This window comes from Acomys russatus, chromosome 14 (genome assembly GCF_903995435.1).
Source record: "Acomys russatus chromosome 14, mAcoRus1.1, whole genome shotgun sequence".
Lineage (NCBI taxonomy): Eukaryota > Metazoa > Chordata > Mammalia > Rodentia > Muridae > Acomys > Acomys russatus.
In genome coordinates, this window is record NC_067150.1 from 53,131,605 (window position 1) to 53,154,418 (window position 22,814).

Here is a 22,814-nt window from a genome sequence, read left to right on the forward strand (position 1 = left end):
CTGCCTTGGACTTGATTTGTAGATCAGGCTGGTCTTGAACTCACAGCAATCTGTCTGCCTCTGCCACCCTGAGTGATGGGATTACAGGTGTGCAGCACCACACTTGACAGGCTTTTTTTAATAATTTATTTTTATTTTATGTGCATTGGTTATTTTGCCTGCATGTAGTTCTGTGGGTGTCGGATCTTGGAGTTCCAGACAGTTGTGAACTGCCATGTGAGTGCTGGGGACTGAACCTGGGTCCTCTGGAAGAGTAGTCAGTGCTCTTAACTGCGGAGCCATCTCTCCAGTCCTGGCTCTAAAGTCTTAAGACACTGATGTCTTGACATCCCCAGGAGAATATTTGTATTTCAAGAAGACTACAAGGAAATTAACTCCAGCTTTGTAACCCTGAGAGAAGGCCGCAGAGGAGCAGGAGCTTAAGACTAAACACACATACACACACACAGTGGCATGTGCAAAACGACAGCAGTGGGGATGGGGTGTGGCTTAGTTAGAAGAGAGCTTGTCTAGCATACAGGACACTCTGGGTTTCCCATCCCTGGTGTCACAGACTGGGTGTGGGGGTGCAAGCCTGACATTCCCGCACCCAGAGGGAGGCAGCAAGGTAGGAAGTTCAAGGTTATCTCAGCTACATAGGGAGTTCAAGACTGTGGGCTACGTGAGATCCCGTCTCCAAAAAACAAAATGGAGGAGGACTGAGGCAGAAGTGGTAAGTTGTTTTAAAGACCTTTATTTTATTTGTGTGTGTGTGTGTGTGTGAGTGCGTGCGCACACAAGCATGTGCACACATACATGCATGACGCATCTGTGGAGGTCAGTGGACAACTTACTGGAGTCACTTCTCTCCTCAGACCATGTGGGTTCTGCGGATGGAGCTTAAGGGGACAGGTTTGGCAGCAAACGCCTTCACCAACTGGGCCATCTCACCCACCTGGGGAAAAATTTTTTTTTCTTTTTTGGTTTTTCGAGGCAGGGTTTGTGTGTGTAGCCTTGGCTGTCCTGGACTCGCTTTGTAGACCAGGCTGGCCTCAAACTCATAGCAATCCTCCTGCCTCTGCCTCCCGAGGGCTGGGATTAAAGGCATGCGCCACCACGCCCAGCTGGAAAATATTTTTGATCCCAATTAACCACCAAGGTTTTGTCTTTAAGTGTTTACACTGATTCAATATTCTCTCAGGCGTGCAGGGGCGTGCAGAGGCGGGGCTGTGAATAAGGTAAAAAGCCTTAACAGAGCGGGATCTAATAACACACCTTTCCACTTCCTCCTTGGCCTCATTCACATGAGGGTCTCATTTCCCCCAAGTAAAGAGACACCACGGTCTGAAACCTTTGACCCATATAAACCTGTCAGTCTTAAAACTAGCTTGAATCCAACCACTGGCTAAATTCACCTCAAAGAACTTACTGTCACAGCTACACAGAGAACCTTCCAGTGTTTCACTTTCCGCTGAACTCACGGAGTCCTTGTCCTCTTTCCAAAAGGGACTTGAAGGCTGAGATCAAATTGCAGATATGGAGCCAAGTCAAAGCAAGAGCCCCTAACTTAAGAAAGAAAAATAAGCCGAAGAGGAGGAGGATCACTTCTGCCAAGCGATGGGGCTGTCGATCCTCCGGATGAATTTCTCAGCCGCCAAGTGACTAAGTTACTGAGCGCCCAACTCTAAAGGGACAGGGCTGGCAAGCTGGCTCCTTCCTGAACAAGAATGAGGACTGAGTGCAGACACCCAGAGCCCACATAAAGGTGAAAGTCAGAGCCGTGTGCTCTGACGTCCACATGGCTGTCCTGGCCCATGTGCACACCTACACCATGAGATAATTAAAGCAACAACAACAATTAAAAGGGTTCTGGAGAGTTGGCTCAGAGGTTAGGAGTTAGGAAGAGCTTCCTGATCTTCAGAGGACTTGAGTTTGGTTCGAGGGCCAGCTTGGTCTGCAAGTGAGTTCCAAGACAGCCAGGGTTACACAAAGAAAGCCTATCTCTAAAGATAGACAGATAGACAGACAGACAGGCAGGCAGGCAGACAGATATATAAATGCTGGACTTGATGGTGCAGGCCTTTAATCCCAGCACTTGGAAGGCAGAAGCAGAGACAGGCGGATCTCTGTAAGTTCAAGGCCAGCCTGGTCTACAGAGTGAGTTCCAGAACTGCCAAGGCTACACAAAGAAACCTGTCCTGAAAAACAAACAAATAAAGTTAAATAAAATAACATAAAAATTAAAGGAGGATGACAATTAATTTTCCAGATAACACAAACTTTGACCCGGGTCTCCATTTCACAAGAACTTATTCTTTTTTTTTTTTTTTAAAAGATTTGTTTATTATTATGTATACAGTGTTCTGCCTGCATGTACACCTGCACACCAGAAGAGGGCATCAGATCACATTATAGATGGTTATGAGCCACCATGTGGTTGCTGGGAATTGAACTCAGGACCTTTAGAAGGGCAGACAGTGCTCTTAACCTCTGACCTCTCTCTCCAGCCTACAAGAACTTTTCTTAGGGGACAGAGCAGTATTTCTGAAAGCTCATGCCAAAAGCAAAAAACGGTCCTCACAATGGCTGTTTCTTCCAACGAGCTTGGAGGGGCACAGAGTGCACCTGACTGCAAGGTGGCTCAGCCACATCCTTGGCTCTCAGACAAGAAATGAAGTTGAGTGTATGAACAGGCAAAGTCAAGTGTGCGAAAGTAAATTACAAAGGAGGTAAGACCAAATTCAAGTGCACTCAGCTTCCTCTGGATGAGGTCACAGGTCGACACACAATCTTGCCTTTCTAAGGCTCCGCCTGCTCCTCCTTGCTCAAATAGCCCCCACAGCCTATGAGCATCCAGCTGTGAAGTCATTCCCATGACAGGCCACTGTGGGGCAGCACTGAGCCAGTGTTCTTACAAATTCATTTGTAACCCAATCCAACATGCTTGCAATTCTACCTTCATTAACCCTGAAATCCCAGTATTTGACCTTCCTCCGAGTTAAAACGTACAAACTAAAAAGGCTCATACAAATTACTCCTCTGATTTCCTTTTTAAATACTTTTAAAGTCATTTTTACCAATAATTTGTGTAAGTTATGTGCAGTTTGAGTCAAATGCAAATCAAAGGAAAAATTGTGGGGTAATTTCCATTCCTCGGATCCCAGGTATCACTCATATCACTAGGTGTGGCAGCAGGCATCTTTACCCATTGAGCCATCTTGTTTGTTTATTCTCCCCCAAGACAAGGTTTCTCTGTGTAGCCTTGGCTGTCTTGGACTCTTTGTGCCCCACAACATCAGCTCAGATTTATTTTAATTAGATAAAGGGGGGGGGGGGGCATGTACAAATGAATGTGGACACCCATGGAGTCCAGAGGCTTCAGATCCCTCTGGAACTGTCTTCCAGGGATGACAGAAACTGAAGCTAGGTCCCTCACAGTGGCTGTATGAACTCTTAACCCCTGACTCACCCCTGCATCCTTCTTTAGTTTCTTAAGCATTAATTTATTATGTGAACACTAAGAAATTAAATGCTAATCCTCCCACCACCACCATCCTTTTGTTTTATTTACTTTGAGACAGAGTCTCACTATATGGACAAAACTAGCCTTAAATTTTCTACTTCATCCTCCCAAGAGGTTGGGCCTGGATTACACAATGCCCAAGCACACTAATAATTTTTTTTTTAAACAAGAATTGTGGGGGCTGGAGAAATGGCTCAGGGGTTAAGAGGACTGACTGCTCTTCCAGAGTTTCAGAGTTCAAGACCCAGCAACCACATAGTGGCTCACAACCATCAGTGATCTGATGGCCTCTTCCAGCCTGCATGTGAAATACAGGCAGAGCATTATATACATAATAAATCTTAAAACAAACAAACAAAAAAAACCAAAAGAATTGTATAAATGCCTTACCCAAACCCCCTCATTCATCCTGTAAGAGCTCAGTGAGGCAGGTATCATTAGCTACACCACTCCTACCCAGCCTTAGCAGCGTTTGGATCTGATGCAGCATAGGTAGTTTGACATCTAAGTATTTAACCCTGCATCCCAAAAGATCTACCTGACATCGTTAACAGAAAGAGATGTTGGGTTTAAACATGATTTTGTTATCCAAAAGGTCATGTTCCAGAATCCTGGTCTTCAGTCTGAGTCCTGAAGTGCTAGAACCCTCTGGAAGCAGCCCTGATCTCTCTCCCATGGATCATGGCTCTATGCAGGGTCAGGCATGCCAGAGCAACCATGAAAACCAGACTATGGCACATGGCTGGCCCAAACCCCATCTCTATCCTAGCCTCCACATGGAACCAAACAAGGACTTCTTATTCAGGCTAAAACTGCCTGAATAGTAGGCAAGAGTTCTTGCCTCTGTAACTACCTGGAAGCTGAGTGTCTCTTCCACATGAAACCATGCCATTTTCACACCTAAAAGCAAAAAATCTTAAGAGGCGGCCTGCAGTGGTGTCACATGACACCAGTAACTCCAGCACTTGGAAAGTAGAAATGTGAGGATAAGGAATTCTGGGATGTGTGTGTGGTTATGTATGACATGGGCATGAATACAGGTATGTGTGTGCTACAGCATACGTGTTGCTGTCAAGGGCCACTCTCAGTTCTTGCCTTCTTGTTCTGAGGTTATGTCTCTTCTTTCTGCAGCTTCTCTGTGTACAGAACACTGGAGCATGGGTGTGGGGATCTTTGAGACTTGCACTGTTCTTTACATTAGCCAAATGTACTAGGTAGATTATGTCAATTTGAAAGGAGTTAGGGGGGTGCTCAATTAAGAAAATGCTTCCATAAGCTCCAGCTGTAGGCAGCCCTGAAGAGCAGGCTCACTGTTAGTGATTGATGTGGAAGGGCCCAGCACACTGTGGGTGGTGCTGTCCCTAGTCTGGTGGTCCTGGATTCTGTAAAAATGCAGCCTGAACAAGCTAAGGAGGCCAAGCCAGTAAGCAGCATCCCTCCGCGACCGACCTCTGCACCAGCTCCTGCCCGGATAATGAACAGAATATGGCAAATAAATTCTGTCCACCCAAGGTGTTTCATCACAGCAACAGAAATCCAAATTGAGACCCTTGTCTATACAATTTTTAAGGCCTAAAATTACTATCTTTAAAGGGTAGCAAAATATTTAAATGAAATCACAGAACAGCTGATAAGGCATCCTGGGCAGGGTCAGAGCTTAGACAGCACTATCCTAGATACTGCAATGTGGAGAGCTAGGATGTCTTGGGGCTGGGGGGGTGTTTCAGTGGCTGAGAGTAAAATCTTGCAACTCCAGGACCCGTATCAGGGGGTGCACAAGCGTAAATGCAGTTCTACAGCATCTGATGCCCCTGGCCTGAGCACCCAGATACGTGTGCACAAAAACATGTATGCTTACACATATGCACATGATCGCAAGTGAATCATCTTGTTGGCTGGTAAAATGGCTAGTGGTGCTGAGACTCACACCAAGCCTTTTTCTCATACTAGACAAGAGGCACTGAGCCACACTTCCAGCCCAGGGAACAGCCTACACTGTTTTTGTTACAGTGCTTCCCTGAAATTATGGCAGAGTGGCAAAGAATGGAAGGAAGGCTTGCTTGTTTTGAGACAGTGCTTCTCTGTATAGCCGTGGCTGTCCTGGAATTCAATCTGTAGACCAGGCTAGCCTCAAACTGAAGAGGTCTACCTGCCTCTGCCTCCCAAGTGCTGGGATTAGCGGTGTATACCAACACTGCCTGGCAGAAGGAATTTGAGAAAAAACCAAAACCCACCCCTCCTTCAAAGTTGTTTCTTTTGGGTCAGGGTCACACGTTATCCCAGCCAGTTGGAAGTAAGAGCCAACACTGTGAGCCCCACACAGTGAGACCCTGCCTCAAAAAACCAAGGTGAGGGCTGGAGAGATGGATGGCTCAGTGGTTAAGAGCTCTGCCTGCTCTTCCAAAGGCCCTGACATCCCCAGCAACCACATGGTGGCTCACAACAATCTATATGATCTAATGCCCTCTTCTGGTGTGCAGGCATACATGCAAACACCATATACTTAAAAAAAAAAAAAAAAGGGGGGAAAAAAAAAAAGGTGAAAACCAGGTGTGTGTATCTTTGAGTTTAAGGCCAGACTGTTCTACAAAGTCCAGGCCAATCAAGGCTATAAAGAAACCCTAGTCTCAAATAACCTAGACCCACCCTTCAATTACTGATCCTATTTCCACTCTCAAATACAGCTCAATAAAAAGCATTAGCCAAAGTGCCAGTGCACTCCTTAAATTCCAAAGGCAGGCTAGTCTACAAAGCAAGACTAAACAGCCAAGGCTACACAAAGAAACCTTTTCAAAAAACCAAAGACAGCCAGGTCATGGCGCACACCTTTAATACCAGCATTCAGGAGGCTGAGGCAGGAATGTTTAAGTTTGAGACCAGCCTGATCTACAAAGCCAGTACAGGACAGCCAAGATTACAGAGAAATCCTGTCTCAAAAAAAAAAACAAACCCAAAGACATCTTAACTGGACATAAGGCCCAAAACTACAGAAGTGTAGATGCAGCACATTAAACTGAATACTCTGGGGGCCCAGAACTGCATTTGAGTGAAATTAAAAATCTGTAAGGAATGAGCAGCCTGTCCTACCATGTGGTGTCTATGGGGAACATGCTAAGGATTTTATTTTTTTTTATGTTAAAGATTTTAAACCCAGGGTCACAAACATAGTAGGCAGGCATTCTATCACTGAGCACATTACAACTAAAAGCATAAATATAGTTTTAAAACAGCCCAGTTACCCTAAGCTGAATTACCCAGGGTTGAATGCAGATGAGCAAAGATGCTTTTGACTAACAGGAAAAAAAAAAAAAAAAAAATCAAGGCTTGCTATCTAATCTGCTTTGTAGCTCAAGCTGGCCTTGAACCCACTTTGCCTCATCACGAAGGCAATGGGGTACCAGGTACACACCTGTGAATTGTCAGGTGAGTCCTAAGGCTTGAACTTTCCATTATCAAGTTATAATTACAAAAACCAGGCCTTGCCTTGCTGCATGCCTGAATTCTTCAGCTGTCGTACAAAAGCACTTTTAAGGCCATGTAGTGCATACCTTTAGCCTCATGACGTGGGAGAGGTAGGCCAGCCATGAATGTTAAAGAGACACCATCTCAAAAACTGGGAAAACCCAGCAAGGTGGCACACACCTTTAATTCCAGCACTCCGGAGGCAGACAGATCGCTTGAGTTTGAGGCCAGCCCAGGCTACAGAAACCTTGTCTCGGAAAACAACAAAACCAAGGAGCAGCAGAAACAAGCTCAAGAGTACTGCACCATGCCTAGAGGCCAGTCAAACCTGAGTTAGGTTCCAGCCTGCTGCCCCAGCCCCAAGGAACCAAACATAGCTGCACTCCTGCTATGAACACAGATTGAAGTCAGCAAACCCTGATGACCAAGTCCAGGGACGCAAACACTGAGGATAACCAGTGGGATGGGAAATGAAGTGAGGTTAGCAGCAATGCATCATGTGCCTGACTTTTCTGACCTTCTAGGTGTTCTTCTAGCTGGCAGGGCTTTTCAAACAGTGGGTTGTAGGCTCTCCTGTCCTAGATGCTAAGACCCAAAACCACCAGTAATCCTAAAATGCCCAGGATGCTCACTTAAACATAGCAACCTCTACTCAGACCTCCCCGGCAAGGTCTTTCCAGATGCGGGCTGGGAGAACTCGAGTTAATTTAAGCACTTCTAGAAGCCTGTTGCATACAACTGAGACCAACCCACCTACAGGTTCAGCTTTTTATTCAGTGGGTTAACAAGAGGTTTAGTCAAAAAGACCAAAGCCCATGTCGTCATCCGACTCCTCAGATTCTTCCTTCTTTGCTTCCACTTTCTTCTCCTCAGCTGGGGCAGCAGCGGCGGCTGGCGCAGGACCTCCTGCTGGTGCAGCTCCCGCGGCTGGAGCAGGCCCACCAGCCCCTACATTGCAGATGAGGCTCCCAATGTTGACATTGGCTAAGGCCTGCAAGAGGAATAGACAGGTAGAGGCTTTTAGCCCTTCCTTCATGACCCAACGGCACGTTCAGTTCCAGACCAGTGCACAGGGCTACAGTCAATACCCATCAAAGACAATATTCCATGTGGAAACTGGTCCTGTATTTGGCACAGATTGGATTTCCTGCCATAAATAGGAAAATTGTTTTAAAATAGCCCAATAAGCTGGGCAGTAGTGGCGCACACCTTTAATCCCAGCACTTGGGAGGCAGAGGCAGGTGGATTGCTGTGAGTTCGAGGCCAGCCTGGTCTACAAAGTGAATCCAGGACAGCCAAGGCTACACAGAGAAACCGTCTCGAAAAACAAACAATAATAATAATAATAATAAATAAATAAAATAGCCCAATAAAACAAAGTAATGGACATACTCTCAAAATTCCTAAACCCCTTGACGCCAGCCCCACCAGTTAGCTGCCCAAAATATAAGCAACTTTCCATCTTAAAGAAATCTTGCCTGTTTGAGGGGCCCAAACTTAAGAGCCACTCAACTCAATTTCGTCAAAACGTGTACTAGGCGTCCCAGTCTGTTAGAACCAAGGTGTGACAGAAAAAGGTACACTAGTAAGTACAAACAAACTCGGGCACAAAACTTAAGAGGGACGGTGGAAATCGCACATTAACAGAGCTAACCCAAAACTTACCTTTGCGAACAGGCCAGGCCAGAAAGGTTCAACGTTGACACCGGCTGCTTTAATGAGGGCATTGATCTTATCCTCCTGAAACACAAACGTCGATCCATCAGTCAGAGCGCTCAGAAGGCAGTTAATACCGAGCCACCAAGTCACTTATATAAAGACATGTAGTAAATATGGGCTACAGGCAGCCTTATAAAGGCGTCGGCCAGGCTCGATGGCTCAGCGGCTGCTGGGATTGTCCCGGGAGCCTGACATGAGTTCGAATCCAGTGGCCTGACAACCACAAGCGTGCTAGTGACCGCGGTTCGTGTCCGTCCCCAACTTGGACCGCGCAGGTAGGACAGGGCGCATGCGCGCGAGTGGCCCCCAAGGCATCGAATGTCCGGGAACTCGACCGAGTCAGCCGGCCGAGCGCCCGGTCCCCGCCGCAGGCACACGTGGCCGCCCTGTGACTACACCCGCCGCTCAACTCACCGTGACGGTCACCTCGTCGTCGTGAAGAATGAGGGCGGAGTAGATGCAGGCGAGCTCGGAGACGGAGGCCATGTTGTGAACTGCCGGCACGGTGCTAGTCGCCGGATGAAGTGAGGGCCTCACCCCAACGCGGCCTTAGCTTCCTCGGAAGAACCGAGCACCTTGGCGGCAGCTGAGGAAAAGACCACGGGCGCCTGCGCGCAGCCTTTTATGGAGTCGCGCCGACCAATCGATGCCCGGCTACGGGCGGAAGGGGCAGAGCCAAAAACGAGAGGCGGTATCTAAGAAACGCAGTTCCGGACTTGCGCGTTCGTCTTCCGGTGCTGCCGCCCTTTGAGGGCTTGCGAACATTGGAAGTGCTAAGATTTGGTTTAGCAAACTGAAGGGAGTTGTCTAGGGGCGGGGAACGCGCTGTTTCCTCCTTGAACTGGCAGGCGCGTTCCCGCGGCTTAGACACACTGAAAAAAAGGCGCTAGCACCGTCGGTCACGTGGTAGACTCACCCTTACCTCATCGCGCGCGCGCGCGCGTAGCCCGGTCTTTCTCTGATGACGTAGGTAAACACCACGAGGGGTCCGGAGTTACGTGTAGAGATTAAACAGAATAAAGAATAGTTCATTCCAAGAAAACTCTAAAGTTATTCATTAAATTAAGAAAGCACAGAGGGTGCTAGAAATGGCTTGGAAATTAAGCCATCTTAATGCTCTTCCGACTTCCGTTCCGGCACCCCCAAAACTGCCTCAAATTGCAATTTTAAGGGCTCTGATTTTCTGGCAGACATCAGCAGGCACACTCACATACACACCTAAACACTTTTTTAAAGAAGTGTCACGCGAAGTATGATGGGAAGAAAACAGACCGCGTGATCAAATTCAGCAGCTAACACAGACTGCTGGAAAACTATGGAAGCAACTTATAACCAGATAGGTGTATTACGCAGACATCTAAGGCTAGTATCTACAGAAAAAAACTTTTGAGCATTCTTTGAAAATGGGGAACAAAGCCGGGCATGGTGGTACACGCCTTTAATCCCAGCACTTGAGAGGCAGAGGCAGGCGGATCGCTGTGAGTTCGAGGCCAGCCTGGTCTGCAAAGCGACAACAGGGTAGACAGGGCTGTTACACAGAGAAAGGAAAACTGGGAAGAAACACGAATGCCTTCCTTTGCTTCTGTCTCAGTGCACGGCGCTTTATCGTAGCAATAGAGACCCCAGGACAGTGCTAATACAAATTCACTTATAAAAACACCCCTCAGGCTGGGGTGCAGCTCAGTTGTAGGGCTCTTAAACAGCCTTGGGTCCCAGTGCTGGGAACTTGAAACCAGAGTGTCAAGCTTACTAGGTTAAGTGGTTGCTTTAGGCTCATAAAATTCCAATCTGAGTGATTAAAACGGAATAGGCTAATGGCGACGACGCTATATCTTATAAACGCGGGTTCACTGGAGAAGGGATGGATGGTGGGGAAAAGGAAGAGGAGATAGAGGGGAGGGGGAAAGGGGCAAGGAACCCAAAATGTCTGGGCTATAAAGTGAAGGGTCTCTGGGAGAGGGGAAGCCCCGCCCCTGGTAGAAGAGCACCACAAACAAGCTATAAAGGTCATCAAGAGGAACCTAAGGAGAGCAATATAGTTTTCACAGGTAAGAAGACCCTAAAATGGATACTTCCTCTCCAAATTATAGTTCCAATCAAAATTCTAGGGCTGGAGAGATGGCTCAGCGGTTAAGAGCACTGACTGCTCTTCCAGAGGTCGTGAGTTCATTTTCCCAGCAACCACATGGTGGCTCACAACCATCTATACTGTGATCTGGTGCCCTCCTCTGGCCTGCAGGTGTACATGCAGGCAGAGCATTGTGTACATAATAAACAAACAAACAAACAATCAAAATTCTATTCATCTCAATAGAATTTGATGTGGTTTCAGATCTTAAAGGATAAATTAGATAGCCTGGGACTAGTAGACTCTTCCTGCACCCACACGAGACTAATTTTTTAAGATTTATTATTATGTATACCGTGCTCTGCCTGCACGTACATCTATAGGCCAGAAGAGGGCATCAGAGCACAATATAGATGGCTCTGAGAACCATGTGGTTGCCGCGAATTGAACTCAGGACCTCTGGAGCCACAGTCAGTGTCCTTAACCTCTGAGCCATCTCTCCAGCCCTTCTGAGATTGATTTTAAGTGTGTGCTGCTACACTCAGTTCATGCAGTGCTAGGCACCAAACCCAGGGCCTGGTGTGCCCTATGCAAGTACTTTACCCACTCAGCTACATCTCAGGCCCCATTGACTTCAAGACATGATCTTACTCTACAAGCCAAGCTGGTCTGTAAGATGCTGGGTGGTCCAGGCTGGCCTTGAATGTCTCAGCCTGCTGAGTGCTGGGACTAGATGGTTTTTATTTAGGTGCTACTGGCAATGCAAGCAGATGCACGCACTAGGAGAGGGAGCCAGTGGGCACACTCCGATGCTACCCAGAGCTTGATGATGCCAGCAGAACATAGAGATCCAAGGACAGTGGAGTGAAAAGCAAAGCTCTACCAAAGGATGGGCGTGGCTCTGGTGATAAAATGTACTCCCTGCACACTGAAGGGTTGGGGGTCAATCCCCAGCATCACAGATGTAGGTGCCATAAAACAGAACAGTCGTGGGCAAGGAGGTCCAAAGTTTCACGTTACAAAGACTATGTAAAGTCCTACACACCCAAAAACTTGACTTACTAAGTAGTTGTACTGCAAAGACTCTTGTATTCTGGAGAAACCAAACTCACTGCTTACAATCTGGAAATACTAAATCAATAAGGTCCTATTTCATATATATCAGTTCACACAGTGTAACTCTGACACCAAGAGAAGAGGATGGGGACTGCAGAGTTGCTAGCGAGAGTAGTAAACTGGAAACAGAACAAGTTTAACAAATTAGTAAACGCTGGGTGTGCACACAGTCTACAACCGGCACTTCTAGCCATAGTTTCTACCCTCAACACTCTGGAGTGTGCGCACAGGGGGCAACGTCCAAGGCCATTCTCTGCAGTACAAGGACAACTGCACTCTTGGGGGAGACCGGAAGAACATCATCCTGCAGTCACCTAGAGGTGTGCCAATCAACACGCCATCTCAGGTCACACTGAGAAAAGGAATCCTGCTAAACAGAGCTCCGCCTGAGGCTTTGACTTTGAGCATTTTCCTACCCAGAATGTTTCCAACCAAAATTAGCCATTAGGAGCTAAGAAGTGTCCAGCAAAGCTAACCTATACGTCAGGCTTGGTTCTTGGAAGCCGACTTTGGAGTCCAAGAGCAGTCAGTATCTTAGCCTGTTTCAAGCCTATAAAGGTACCATCATTCACAGCCAAGTCTCTCTCTATTCTCCAGGCCTCTCTTGTAGTTTGCTAGTGCTGAGTACCAGATAAAAAGATCACTACAGACGCTTGGGAACATGCTGAGTGAACGACCACCACACAACTCTGCGCTTCTTAGTGCTTTTTATTTCAATTCTTAGGGCATATATAAAGATCAGAAAGTGAATATATACATACAGAATTCTAAATACCTTCCTAAAAATGGTTTCACCATTGGCCACTCACCATCTTTATTTTGAAAGTCTTAATTGTTAAATATGTCTAAAGTGCATTTTTTTTTTTTTTGCAACTAATCAATAGCAGCATTTGGTTTTGTTTTGTTTTTTTATAAAATCTTAGAAAATATTCAGAACAGTTGGAGGAAAAGTCACAATAAAAAATACAATGTGATTAGATACATTCTTCTGCAGGATGACTCAACACTGCGTCTGGGACAGCTTTGGAGAAATCACCAACACAAGCACAAACATTCTTCTGCTACCAGGGCTGTCAGTTCAAGGCTTCTTGCGCCTAAAACACATAAAAAAACAGCATTTTATATTGAATTCTGCACTTAGCAACATAGTCAAGTGACCCTTTAGAAACACCGTGATAATTCCTTTTATCAGAAGAAAATTTTAATTCCTTGGAGCACCCTAGTAACTTACAGAACATAACAGGAGATAGCTCCCCCTGTTCCGAGCTTATTGCAGCCATCTTCTAAACTGCCAAAGAACTAACCCAAAGTTAAAGATGTAGAGAAAGAGATGTGAAAACATTGGTTTTATGAAATATAAAAAAAGAATAGGCTGGCTCCCTCATGTGGGTTTATGAGAAGAGCAAATGAGGTGCTTCTTTCAACATGAATTCTGACATTCAGCATTACCTATCTACAGAACATACCCCTGGCTGGGTATGGTGGCACACACTTTTAATCTCAGCACTTGAGAGGCAGAGGCAGGTGAATCTGTGAGTTCGAGGCTAGCCTGTATACAAAGCCAGGGCTGTTAAACAGAGAAACTCTGTCTTGAAAAACCAAAGAAAAAAAGAAAAAGAAAGAACATGTACACCCTTATATCAAAAGCCATGAAATCCATTAGGTAAGAGTGACACACAAAATGCTGTCAACCTGTGTCTGAGGCATCTTGCAGAAGTCTGAAGAAATCAGAGGCCTTAGCCTAAAAGCAAAGCCTTGTCTGAATCCAAAACCAGCTTGTGAGCCAGGCGCTGCCACGCCTTTAATCCCAGCACTCAGGAGGCACAGGCAGGCGGATCGCTGTGAGTTCGAGGCCAGCCTTGTCTACAAAGTGAGTCCAGGACAGCCAAGGCTACACAGAGAAACCCTGTCTCAAAAAACCAAACCAAAACAAAAAACCAGCTTGTATTCAACATATTTTATGTATCTTGTCATATTTAAGAGAAAGACACACCCCTCTTGACCTCTTTCCAGGTGCTGTCAACTCAGCCGTAAAAAAGTTTAGAAATGGCTCAGTATGAACAAGAAGCACTAGTCTGCTGAGAGCTCCTACAGCAGCTGTCACAGCACACTGGAGAGTGCTGCACTGCAGAGGCTGACTACAGGTAAAAGCCTGGAGAGTGAGGGAAGCACTGGGGCAGCAGTGGTGATGGAAAGCCTGGGAGAGGGAGGACACAGCAGGGCTGGCCATGGTGCTCACTTGGGCTGTGCATGGTGCTCATATCCGGGTCCCAGCTGAGATCCCGCTCTCATCTCAACAGCAACGGAACACTAGAGGAAAGTGACAGGAGAGGAAAAGGTCAGCTCCCAACAATCCAGAAGCAGACTTCCGTGTAGATGGGCTCTACTGCCGTGATTCCAGCACTGCTCTAGGTCAGCGAAGACACCTAGGTTAAACCACTAGTCACACACTTAACAGATTTCTGCGTAAGCGGCAAGAGCAAGAAGAGAAGAGACTAGGAGATTGATGATCCAGGTATCTTTTCACATTAGATAAAGAAGAAGAAAGGGGAGTCCTGAGGAAGCGGGTGGCCAAGGCCTTGCCCAATTGGGCTTCCCTTAGGAGCCTTTCCTCAGAAGCAGTAGTCACAGGGAGCACTGGGCGCTGCTGAGGGTTAGTCTGTTTGCTATGACTCTTGTTAGTCTGGAGCGATACTCACCCCACTCTTGAACCCTGCCCCACTCCCCCTGCACACACGCACACATGTACACACACACACAGAGGACCTCTAGTAAAGACCAGACCTAAAGAAATGCAAATGCCCCACCAGAATGTTAGTTACAGGCCTCCAGGCTGCATGGGCAGTATGTGGTCCTGCCTCAGCATCTTCAGAGAGCATCAAGTGCTACAGTACTATGCAGCTAGTTTTAGCAAGCAAGTATTTAATTTTACCCCTACCCTTGTTTCTACATCGGTCCATTCAGACTCTGTACCATCTGGTTGGGCAGGTGCTACTGTGGACGATCTTCGTTTTCGACTACTGAAAAAGGGGAAACATGATGCAACAATCATTTTTGCATCTAAGAAGAATGAAAACATTAGACGTGGGGGAAACCATCTATACCCTTACAGAGAATTAATGATAAACCTCACAGGATATTCAGTTCCTAAGAATAAGAGGCTAAGAAACTGTCCCTTTAGAGAGAGATCTGTGACCAACACTTACCCAGTTGGTGATTCTTGTTTTAAAGTCTCAATATCGGTAAATTGTACAGATTGTCCACCACCTCTTGTCTTATAAACATCGCCCTGAATCCAAGAGAAAAAAAAAAGTCACTGTTAGACTTGATACATCCAAATGATAAGACAAACCTATCTGAAACTGATCCAAAACTCTCACCCACAAACCCAGAAGACCCTTGAGCTGCTGAGTCTACTGATCAAACACTTAGAAACTTCAGTCCATTTCTCACTAACAGGAGATGTCCAGCACAGACAACCAGTAACATTCCTGGCTGCAGGGAAAATATTTTATTGCCACCTATAAATTTAAAAGCTAAATTACAATAAGGGTCAATTAACCCAGCAGAGGCAGCTCCACTTTTATGGTGCCATTGTACTTTCTGTTGGCAGTTGTCTCATTTAATTGTAACTGTCCTTATGACTCAAAATTACTCATCACCCCATCAGTGTCCTTTTATTTTACATTCCTGACTTTTTCCACTAGCTTTATGATCAAAAGAGACGTCTTCTACAGGCAGGAAAGTCTCTTCTTTCCAAGAAAGATTTTTTTTAGTAGCTCAGTACTGAGTAAAATCCTCAGTCAAATTTTGTTCATTTGTTTATTTGAGACTGAGACCTTCTTGCATGTGCCACCATGCTTGACCACAGGAAAAATTTTAATGCACACATTTTATCTTGAAATGACAGCAAAGTAGGTGATGGTTGTTCAGGTTTGCTGTTTGTTGCTGTCTGGTTTTGGAAGACTACTATGTACTCCAGTATGGCCTCAAATTTGTGACCTGCCTGACTCAGCCTCCCAAGTGCTAGGGTTCAAGCAGATTATCAATATAGTTCTAGGTTTACCTTCGAAATGCACATTTTACCTAAAATTTTACTACTGTAGTAACTGAAGTACACTAGGGATCTGGAGCACTAAGAGACCAAGACTTGGAGGCTGGAAAGATAGCTTAGTGGTTCCAAGTGCTAACTATTCTTCCAGAGGACCCTTGTCTGAGTCCCGGAATCCACATTCAGCTTCCAACTGTCTGCAACTCACATATGTAGTGCACGCGCGCGCGTGTGTGTGTGTGCAGGTAAATCATACAAAATAATAAGTAAGTTTAAAAGAAAAAAGAAACCCAAGACTCTAAGCCCATTAAAGCAGATCTGGTCTCAGCAGATTCACAACCGAAGCAATTACTTTAATTTTCTGCTAAAACAAAAGTTCCACCCAACACCCATTTACTAAGTTCTAGATCTCCTCAAGGGATAGATAGAAGGGCAAGTGTTTCTCACTGGTGTTCTTTCGTGAAGACTTGTCTTTACCTTAATGACTTTAGTCTGAATCTCCCCATCGGAGGCTAGTTCCTGGTGGGTCAGCATGTACTTCTCACACTTAGCCAGTGCCTTTTCATTTGCAACAGACACTGTGATGGCGTGAGGGACATGTGGCTGCATGACTGTCTCAGTTTGCACATTAGAGGCAGGCTTATGATCTACCCATCTGCTCCCTGCAGAGCGGGACCTTCTGTGTCGCACAGGAATTGGTGTGTTCTGATCAGGTTGAAAGAGGAATTGAGAGACAAGCACAACCCAGGATTACTTTGAGGTACGGTTAGAAGTGCAGCAGTTTGCAATGCAAGTTCACAACAGAAATCAAAGCTGTCCCGGCTAAACAGCCATTAACATTCTCTTCTTAGCCAAACATGACCAACAGGCATGCGTGGACAACAGTGCGTGGGGGAGATAGTCTGTGTGGGAGCTTCCGTTTCAACACAGGGCAAAAGATACAAGTGTGGTGACTCTAGATCTTCCTGTTTATGGCTAGAGTTCAGGACAAACAATCCATTTCGCATTCTTAATTTAAGAAAAAAAACCTACTATGCCTGCTTTGTGAAGTAATACATAGATCAGCAGCTCTGTTAAAAGTATCAGCAGGATCAATACAACACTTAACTATATCTGAGGCATCTAAAATGGAAAAGCTCCTTGTATACAGCCAGACCAAAGCAGTACAAGCTGGTGAAGCTCTGGCATAGGAAAACCCTGAAGAGCACAGAGCATGGGAACCTCACGGCGTCATGCCTAAATAACGTTAAGAACTTCTCAGCACTTACAGTAAGAATGTTATATCTCAAAGCACAATTGCACAAAAGCTTCAAATATACCAACAATTTTTTCTCCAAATGTTTCTTAAAAGCTCCAAGAATCAAAGACTATAGCATAAAATCAGCCTGAATCATACAATAAAAACTGTTTGTTTTCCAGTCAAATGCCATGTGTGCCAAGTTAAACAGCACATTCAATTTCAGCAAACGTATTTCATGTACATGATACAGTAGCAGAAGCGACTGTGAGCATCTCCTGTTTATGAAACTGAAAGGGAATGAGAGTCTGCAGGCAGAGTCCTTCCAGCCTATGCAAATGAGGATGCTGAGTCAGCTGCCGAGCTACAGGAAACCAGCTCAGGGACAGCTCTAATGACAATCCTACAACAGTCACAATGTGCCACTAAGCTTCTGTGCAGGTAGAAAACCTACCTCTTGGAATCTAGAGATCCTAACTTGGCAGAAGAGCTTCCCTGAACTCATTTACAGCACAATACACTCAAAACCGAACTTTGAAAGGGGGGCAGACTGCAGAGATGTACTAGCAGTCACGACGGAAGTATTTTTGAAATTCTCTCCTGCCTGGTAACTTCTGACCAGTGGCCATGGACACAGAGATACTAACCTTATGGGAACTTTTCTGCTGCACTTCTAAAGAGATCGGATTTCAGGAAAGAAGTTGAAGTCTATGTCTCTAGTACATCCTCTCAACTGTCTCACAGCCCAAACTGGGCATTTGCTTACTGCTGGCCAGGTCTAAACAGACTGCCCAGCGCTTCTAAACACACCACCCAGCAATGTGGAGTCTGACCGTCACAGAAGAGGATTTACTAGAGCTGATCACAGAGACCACTCACCATGATTTGCTCCCTAAAAGGCTCAAAGTAGTATCTGCTAAATAAGACCTTTAGAATTATCTGTTGCCTCTAATCAGACTGCAGGGCATTCATCGACATGCTAAATCAGCTAAGATCTTAAGCAAGTATTTACTGCTTTTTACTTAGAACAGTATTAGTGTGACAATTCATTCAAATTTAAAGGAGACTTTATCTTAATATTGAAGAAATATAAACTGGGTTTATTTAAGCACCCTTGAATAGGGCAGAGCCCTTGTGTGTCTCAAGATTAAAATTGTCAGGATGTAAAGGCTGACAGTAGTTTCAAACAGGTCAGGTCACAAAAATCAGCAAGGCGGAAGCAAATTTTATATTAAAGATTTGTGGTTGTCACATGTAGCGCATGCATCTGGCTAGTAGCAAGGGTCAAAAGGAAAGGCTCTCACTGGGACAGGTAGGACAGTGAGAGGCCATCTCAGAAAATGCTGACTTCCTTCAGTGTAGTAGACTGTGGCTATACAGAAGTATCATGGTATTGATGACTTTAACTTTGGAGTGCAATAGAAGAGGAAAGACTTGCATAAAACAACAGTGAACCTGCCAATGGTGGAGGCAGGGGAGTCTAATCCATTAATGAAATGAAAAGTAATTACGTTTCAGAAACACCAAGGAAAAAAGAGAGAGAGAAGATGGAGGGGAAGGAAGGAAGGAAGGAAGGAAGGAAGAGGAATAGAAAATAGGAGAGGGATGAAGACGCTCATGTTCCTAGCCGCCATGCAAAGCCCCTTGGTCATGCGACCGGTGTACTCTAGGGGGCGCCATGCTGCTAGCATTCAGAGCTCACAGGCACATGCCTCGAGCTTTCTCCCATGAAGAGCCTAGCCTCCAGTTCAGGGTGGCTCAGTCAGAACAGTCAGAGCTTCTTCACTTTGAAGCCCACCGTCTTTCCATTGAACTTTTGGAAGCAAGTAACAAAGAGCAAAGACGACAAAGTCTATCACTACAATGCTTTAAAGAGAGCGGGCACTGACCCTGCGGCAACGCTCCTCTTCTACGCCTATCTCACTGCTGAACGTGGGGACCATCTCCCTGCCTTCAGTCCAGCACAGCCCTCGCCTTCTGTCTGACACGATACACGCTTTACTTTGTCCTGGCTCCTGCTGCCTATGCCTTGCAAGAGAGGTGGCATTGACAGGTGTGCTGAACGGAGATAGTTTCTGCTCCCATTCCGAAATACAGGAAGCTACAGAAATGCTGCTGCAAGAGTTAGAGCGCCTGTGTAGCTGTGGCTGGCTCATGAGTTGCTGGCCGCTGGAAATCTGAGCAATATTGTTACTAGGAAGCTAGAAAAATTGGAGAAACATTAATGAATAAGACTGAAAAACTGAGAGAAACAATACTATTTTTCTACAATTTTACTACATGATGATTAAACATTGTAAGAAACTGGTTTTGCAGTCATTACGTTTTTTGTGATAATGCTTTTTTCATTTTTGAGACAGAGTCTCAACTAATGTAGCCCTGGTTGGTTTGAAACTCTGTATAGACCAGGCTGGCCTCAAACACACAGAGATCTGCATGCCTCGACCTCCCCAGCACTGGGATTAGAGGTATGTGCCACCCACGCCCAGTTTAAGTGCTAAGTTTAAAATGTAACACGAAACAAAACAATTCTCACAGAGCAACACTCCTCTACTTGGAACAAATCTGCCCTAGGACTAAGCTAGACAGACAGCCTACAAGCACTTACAGGCACGGGCGAAGGAGAGACCGATCTCTGGATGGTCTTCTCGCGGTCCCGCTCCCGGGAGGGTCTCTCTGGCTTCCCTGGCTTGGGTTCGGTCACAATGGCCTTCAGCTGTTTGAGCTTCTCATCTTTGACCCAGAGTTTATTCTGCATCTCTAGCTGGGTGGCTGCCACCCGACGCTCCTACGGGAAGCAACGGCAAATTACAGTCTACCTCAGTGACAGCACATCACCCACCTTATGGCTTGAAAGTGACAGCTCTCTTCCTCTTCCAGAAGTCAGCAGACACCACCAAGGCTCTGCCATAAGCACAGGAAGGCAAACCACTCAGCCTAAGAGGAGCACTCACACACTCCTTCTGCCACTTCATCGTCGTTTCTGTCACCATGCCTTGCAACCTGGCTTCTAATCTGCGCTTGTCGGAGAACTGCCGCTGAAGCTTCTGGTTCTGGCTTTCCAGCTCCTGCTGCAGATTGCGCTTATCTTCCTCATAGATCGTAGTTGTTTTCTCCAAAATTTCAATCTGCAAAGGAGACCACTGTGCTCAGCATCTGCTGTGCAAGCATTTCACCTAACTACAGAATAAATAGTCCTTAAGTTGCTCACAAAAGCAAAATTGTGGAAAGAAAGCACACACACACACACACACACACAACACCAACCCACACTCACTTTTGCCCTCTGTTTCACCTGAATTCTCAGTTCCACTTCCACACAGAAAGGAAAAGTTACTCAACAAGCCCCTCACAAGCAGGTGCCTGCATGTCTCCTTGAGCTAAGCTCCACTCCTAAGAGTAAAGACCGCAGTCTCCTCCCCCCTTCCATGCCCCTCACAGCAGTGACAGGCACACGAGCTGCTCTGAGAGCACTGAATGGCCAGGACACGGGTAAAAATGTGACGTGAACCTTGTACTCCAAAGTTTTGTTTTTCTTCTCCAGTCGTTCTATTTCCGATTTCTGTCCTGAGATCAACTTTTCTTTTTCATTTAGTTTTTCCTGAATATAGTTTTCTTTATTTGATAGAGAACTGTCGAATTCTTTTAATAAGGCTTTGAAGGTCACACCTGAAAAAGAGCATACAGACTGTGCTGTTACTGTGCGTACAAGATAAAACCAACAAAACCAGCTTTCAATGGCAGACGCTCTAGCATAAGAAGGCTGGGAATGCAGCTGCCTACATGTGTCTGCTCTGTGTATGCACAAGTAAACAAGTTTGGAAAGAAATTAGGAGTCTGATTCTCAAATCTATAGATATTCATAGAAGAAGCCTGTAACCTCTCCCTAACACAGTAAAGCTTGCTTCCACATGCAAAACCACAAATACTCCTGTGTTTGAGATCAGCTGAACCTGGCCTAAGACCAGACACACCATTTGGCCACTTGCAGAAATACAGTCACTTCCACAGACCAGCTTTGTTCAATTGTCCTACAACTTTCAAACATTATTTCACTTTTCCCTACACCATCTTGAGGCACAAACAACTACAAATTATACATAACTTGTAAACAGGGAAAAACTATAAAATACCATCTTGTGCCCACCACTATTAAAAATAAAAGGTGGGGAGACACCCACTTTTTCTTCTTATCGTCTTATAAGTAAAATAGAGCTGTTGAGGAAACCTAAACTTTGCCATTCAAATTAAACAACACCTTGAGAACACTACAAAGCCAAGAAGCAAGTCTTCCTTAAGGCAGTGTCACATCGGATGGAGTCCTTGAGACCCGTCTCTACTTCTGAGGTCACAGCAGCTGCAAGCAGCTCTGCCCTTACATTGTCTGTTAAGCTCCTCAGTCATTAGCTGCCGAAGGTGATGTCGTTTCTCCAGAGTCTCGATCAGCTTTGGAAGAGTCTCCTCATCGTTGATATCCAAAAGCCTGCATGGGGGCAGCGGCGGGAAGCTCTGTGGAACTCCCTCAGTCACCAAGGGCTCTGTATCGAATTTAAAAATTATGAAAGAACTTAAGCAAGTCTAACGCTATTAGCAGAACCCCTCCACTTACTTAGTGCTAGAGTTACAGGTCAGTTAGGTATGGAATTTCTCAAAAATTAGATAAAGCATACAACAAAAGAAACCTTATATTTTAGTTCAAAGTTTCTTACATTTGGTTCTTGAGAAGATTTTTTTTTTTTTAAGTTACAGAAAAACAAGCAAATGAACAATGATATAAGAGCAAATCATACCATCTCCAACCGGGCCTCCCCGAGGCAGGTTTCTGTATCGTCTCCCTGGTGTCAAGCCACATATCACCTTGTCTGCTGGTCTCGCTACTTCGACTTCTTGGGTTACCTCAGCAAATCTCATGACTTGCTGAAAATACAAGACAGAGTCTTTAAAAGCAAACCTACCCAAGTCCTTTATGGGCAGCTAAATAGCTTATTTGCATACCCACAGATCCCATGTCAATCTACAAAATGTGTGGAATGCCATTCCTTACACCCAAGTAGCTGCTTTCTCTAGAGAAACCCAATCGTACAAGACAAATACACTCAAATTACCAAGCTTTCTTCATAGTCTTCAGCCTTTGGATTCACACACACAATCATCCGCACCTTCCCTTCCCCGTCAAAGTAGTTCTTGAACAGATGGGTTAGCTTTGAGTCTCGATATGGAACCATCTATAGAGACAACCCAAAGGGAAGCATGTTAAACAGTTAAAATGCACGAAGTAAACCGAAGTAGTAGACGGGGGCTGCTGTACCTTGTTCGTTCCGTATGTCTGGTTCTCTCTCAGGACTTCCATGCACGTCCTTAGCGTCATCAGTGACTGATTAATGTTACCTGGGAGGAAGTCAGATACAAACGACATCTGTAACAGCAAGACAGGGGCTAACATGGGCCGCACCTGTAAAACCTCCACTTCATTTACCTGCTGGATCTCCATGGCTCAAGTTCAAAGCTGTCCATGCATGGCCCTACTATACTTTCAGCAGTATTGATTCTGAATAGCTTCAATAATCATCTTTCAGGGACTCCACTACAAGCTCTCCAAATAAGCCGGGCATGGTGGCGCACACCTTTAATCCCAGCACTCAGGAGGCAGAGACAGGCT

At 45.6% G+C, this 22,814-nt stretch overlaps 2 protein-coding genes across 2 annotated transcripts in view; both read right to left on the reverse strand.

Annotated features, from left to right (window-relative positions):
• Positions 1 to 7,664: 7,664 nt before the first annotated feature.
• Positions 7,665 to 9,308, reverse strand: Rplp1 (ribosomal protein lateral stalk subunit P1). Its single transcript, XM_051155856.1, has 3 exons — positions 9,098 to 9,308; positions 8,630 to 8,704; positions 7,665 to 7,955 (listed from the first exon to the last, which is right to left on the reverse strand). Exons 1-3 carry the CDS (start codon positions 9,167 to 9,169, stop codon positions 7,758 to 7,760), a joined length of 345 nt encoding a protein of 114 aa, XP_051011813.1. The 5' UTR covers positions 9,170 to 9,308; the 3' UTR covers positions 7,665 to 7,757.
• A 3,241-nt stretch (positions 9,309 to 12,549) lies between these two features.
• Positions 12,550 to 22,814, reverse strand: part of Kif23 (kinesin family member 23) — a 31,157-nt gene continuing 20,892 nt past the window's right edge. The window contains exons 11-23 of the mRNA XM_051156619.1: positions 22,464 to 22,543; positions 22,261 to 22,380; positions 21,946 to 22,072; positions 21,535 to 21,693; positions 20,667 to 20,824; positions 20,110 to 20,283; positions 19,764 to 19,943; positions 19,045 to 19,356; positions 16,396 to 16,623; positions 15,074 to 15,156; positions 14,806 to 14,887; positions 14,107 to 14,177; positions 12,550 to 12,961 (exon numbers count right to left, since the gene is read on the reverse strand). Of these exons, the coding sequence (XP_051012576.1) occupies positions 12,946 to 12,961; positions 14,107 to 14,177; positions 14,806 to 14,887; positions 15,074 to 15,156; positions 16,396 to 16,623; positions 19,045 to 19,356; positions 19,764 to 19,943; positions 20,110 to 20,283; positions 20,667 to 20,824; positions 21,535 to 21,693; positions 21,946 to 22,072; positions 22,261 to 22,380; positions 22,464 to 22,543 (1,790 nt within the window). The 3' untranslated portion in view covers positions 12,550 to 12,945. The remainder of the gene's footprint in view (positions 12,962 to 14,106; positions 14,178 to 14,805; positions 14,888 to 15,073; positions 15,157 to 16,395; positions 16,624 to 19,044; positions 19,357 to 19,763; positions 19,944 to 20,109; positions 20,284 to 20,666; positions 20,825 to 21,534; positions 21,694 to 21,945; positions 22,073 to 22,260; positions 22,381 to 22,463; positions 22,544 to 22,814) is intronic.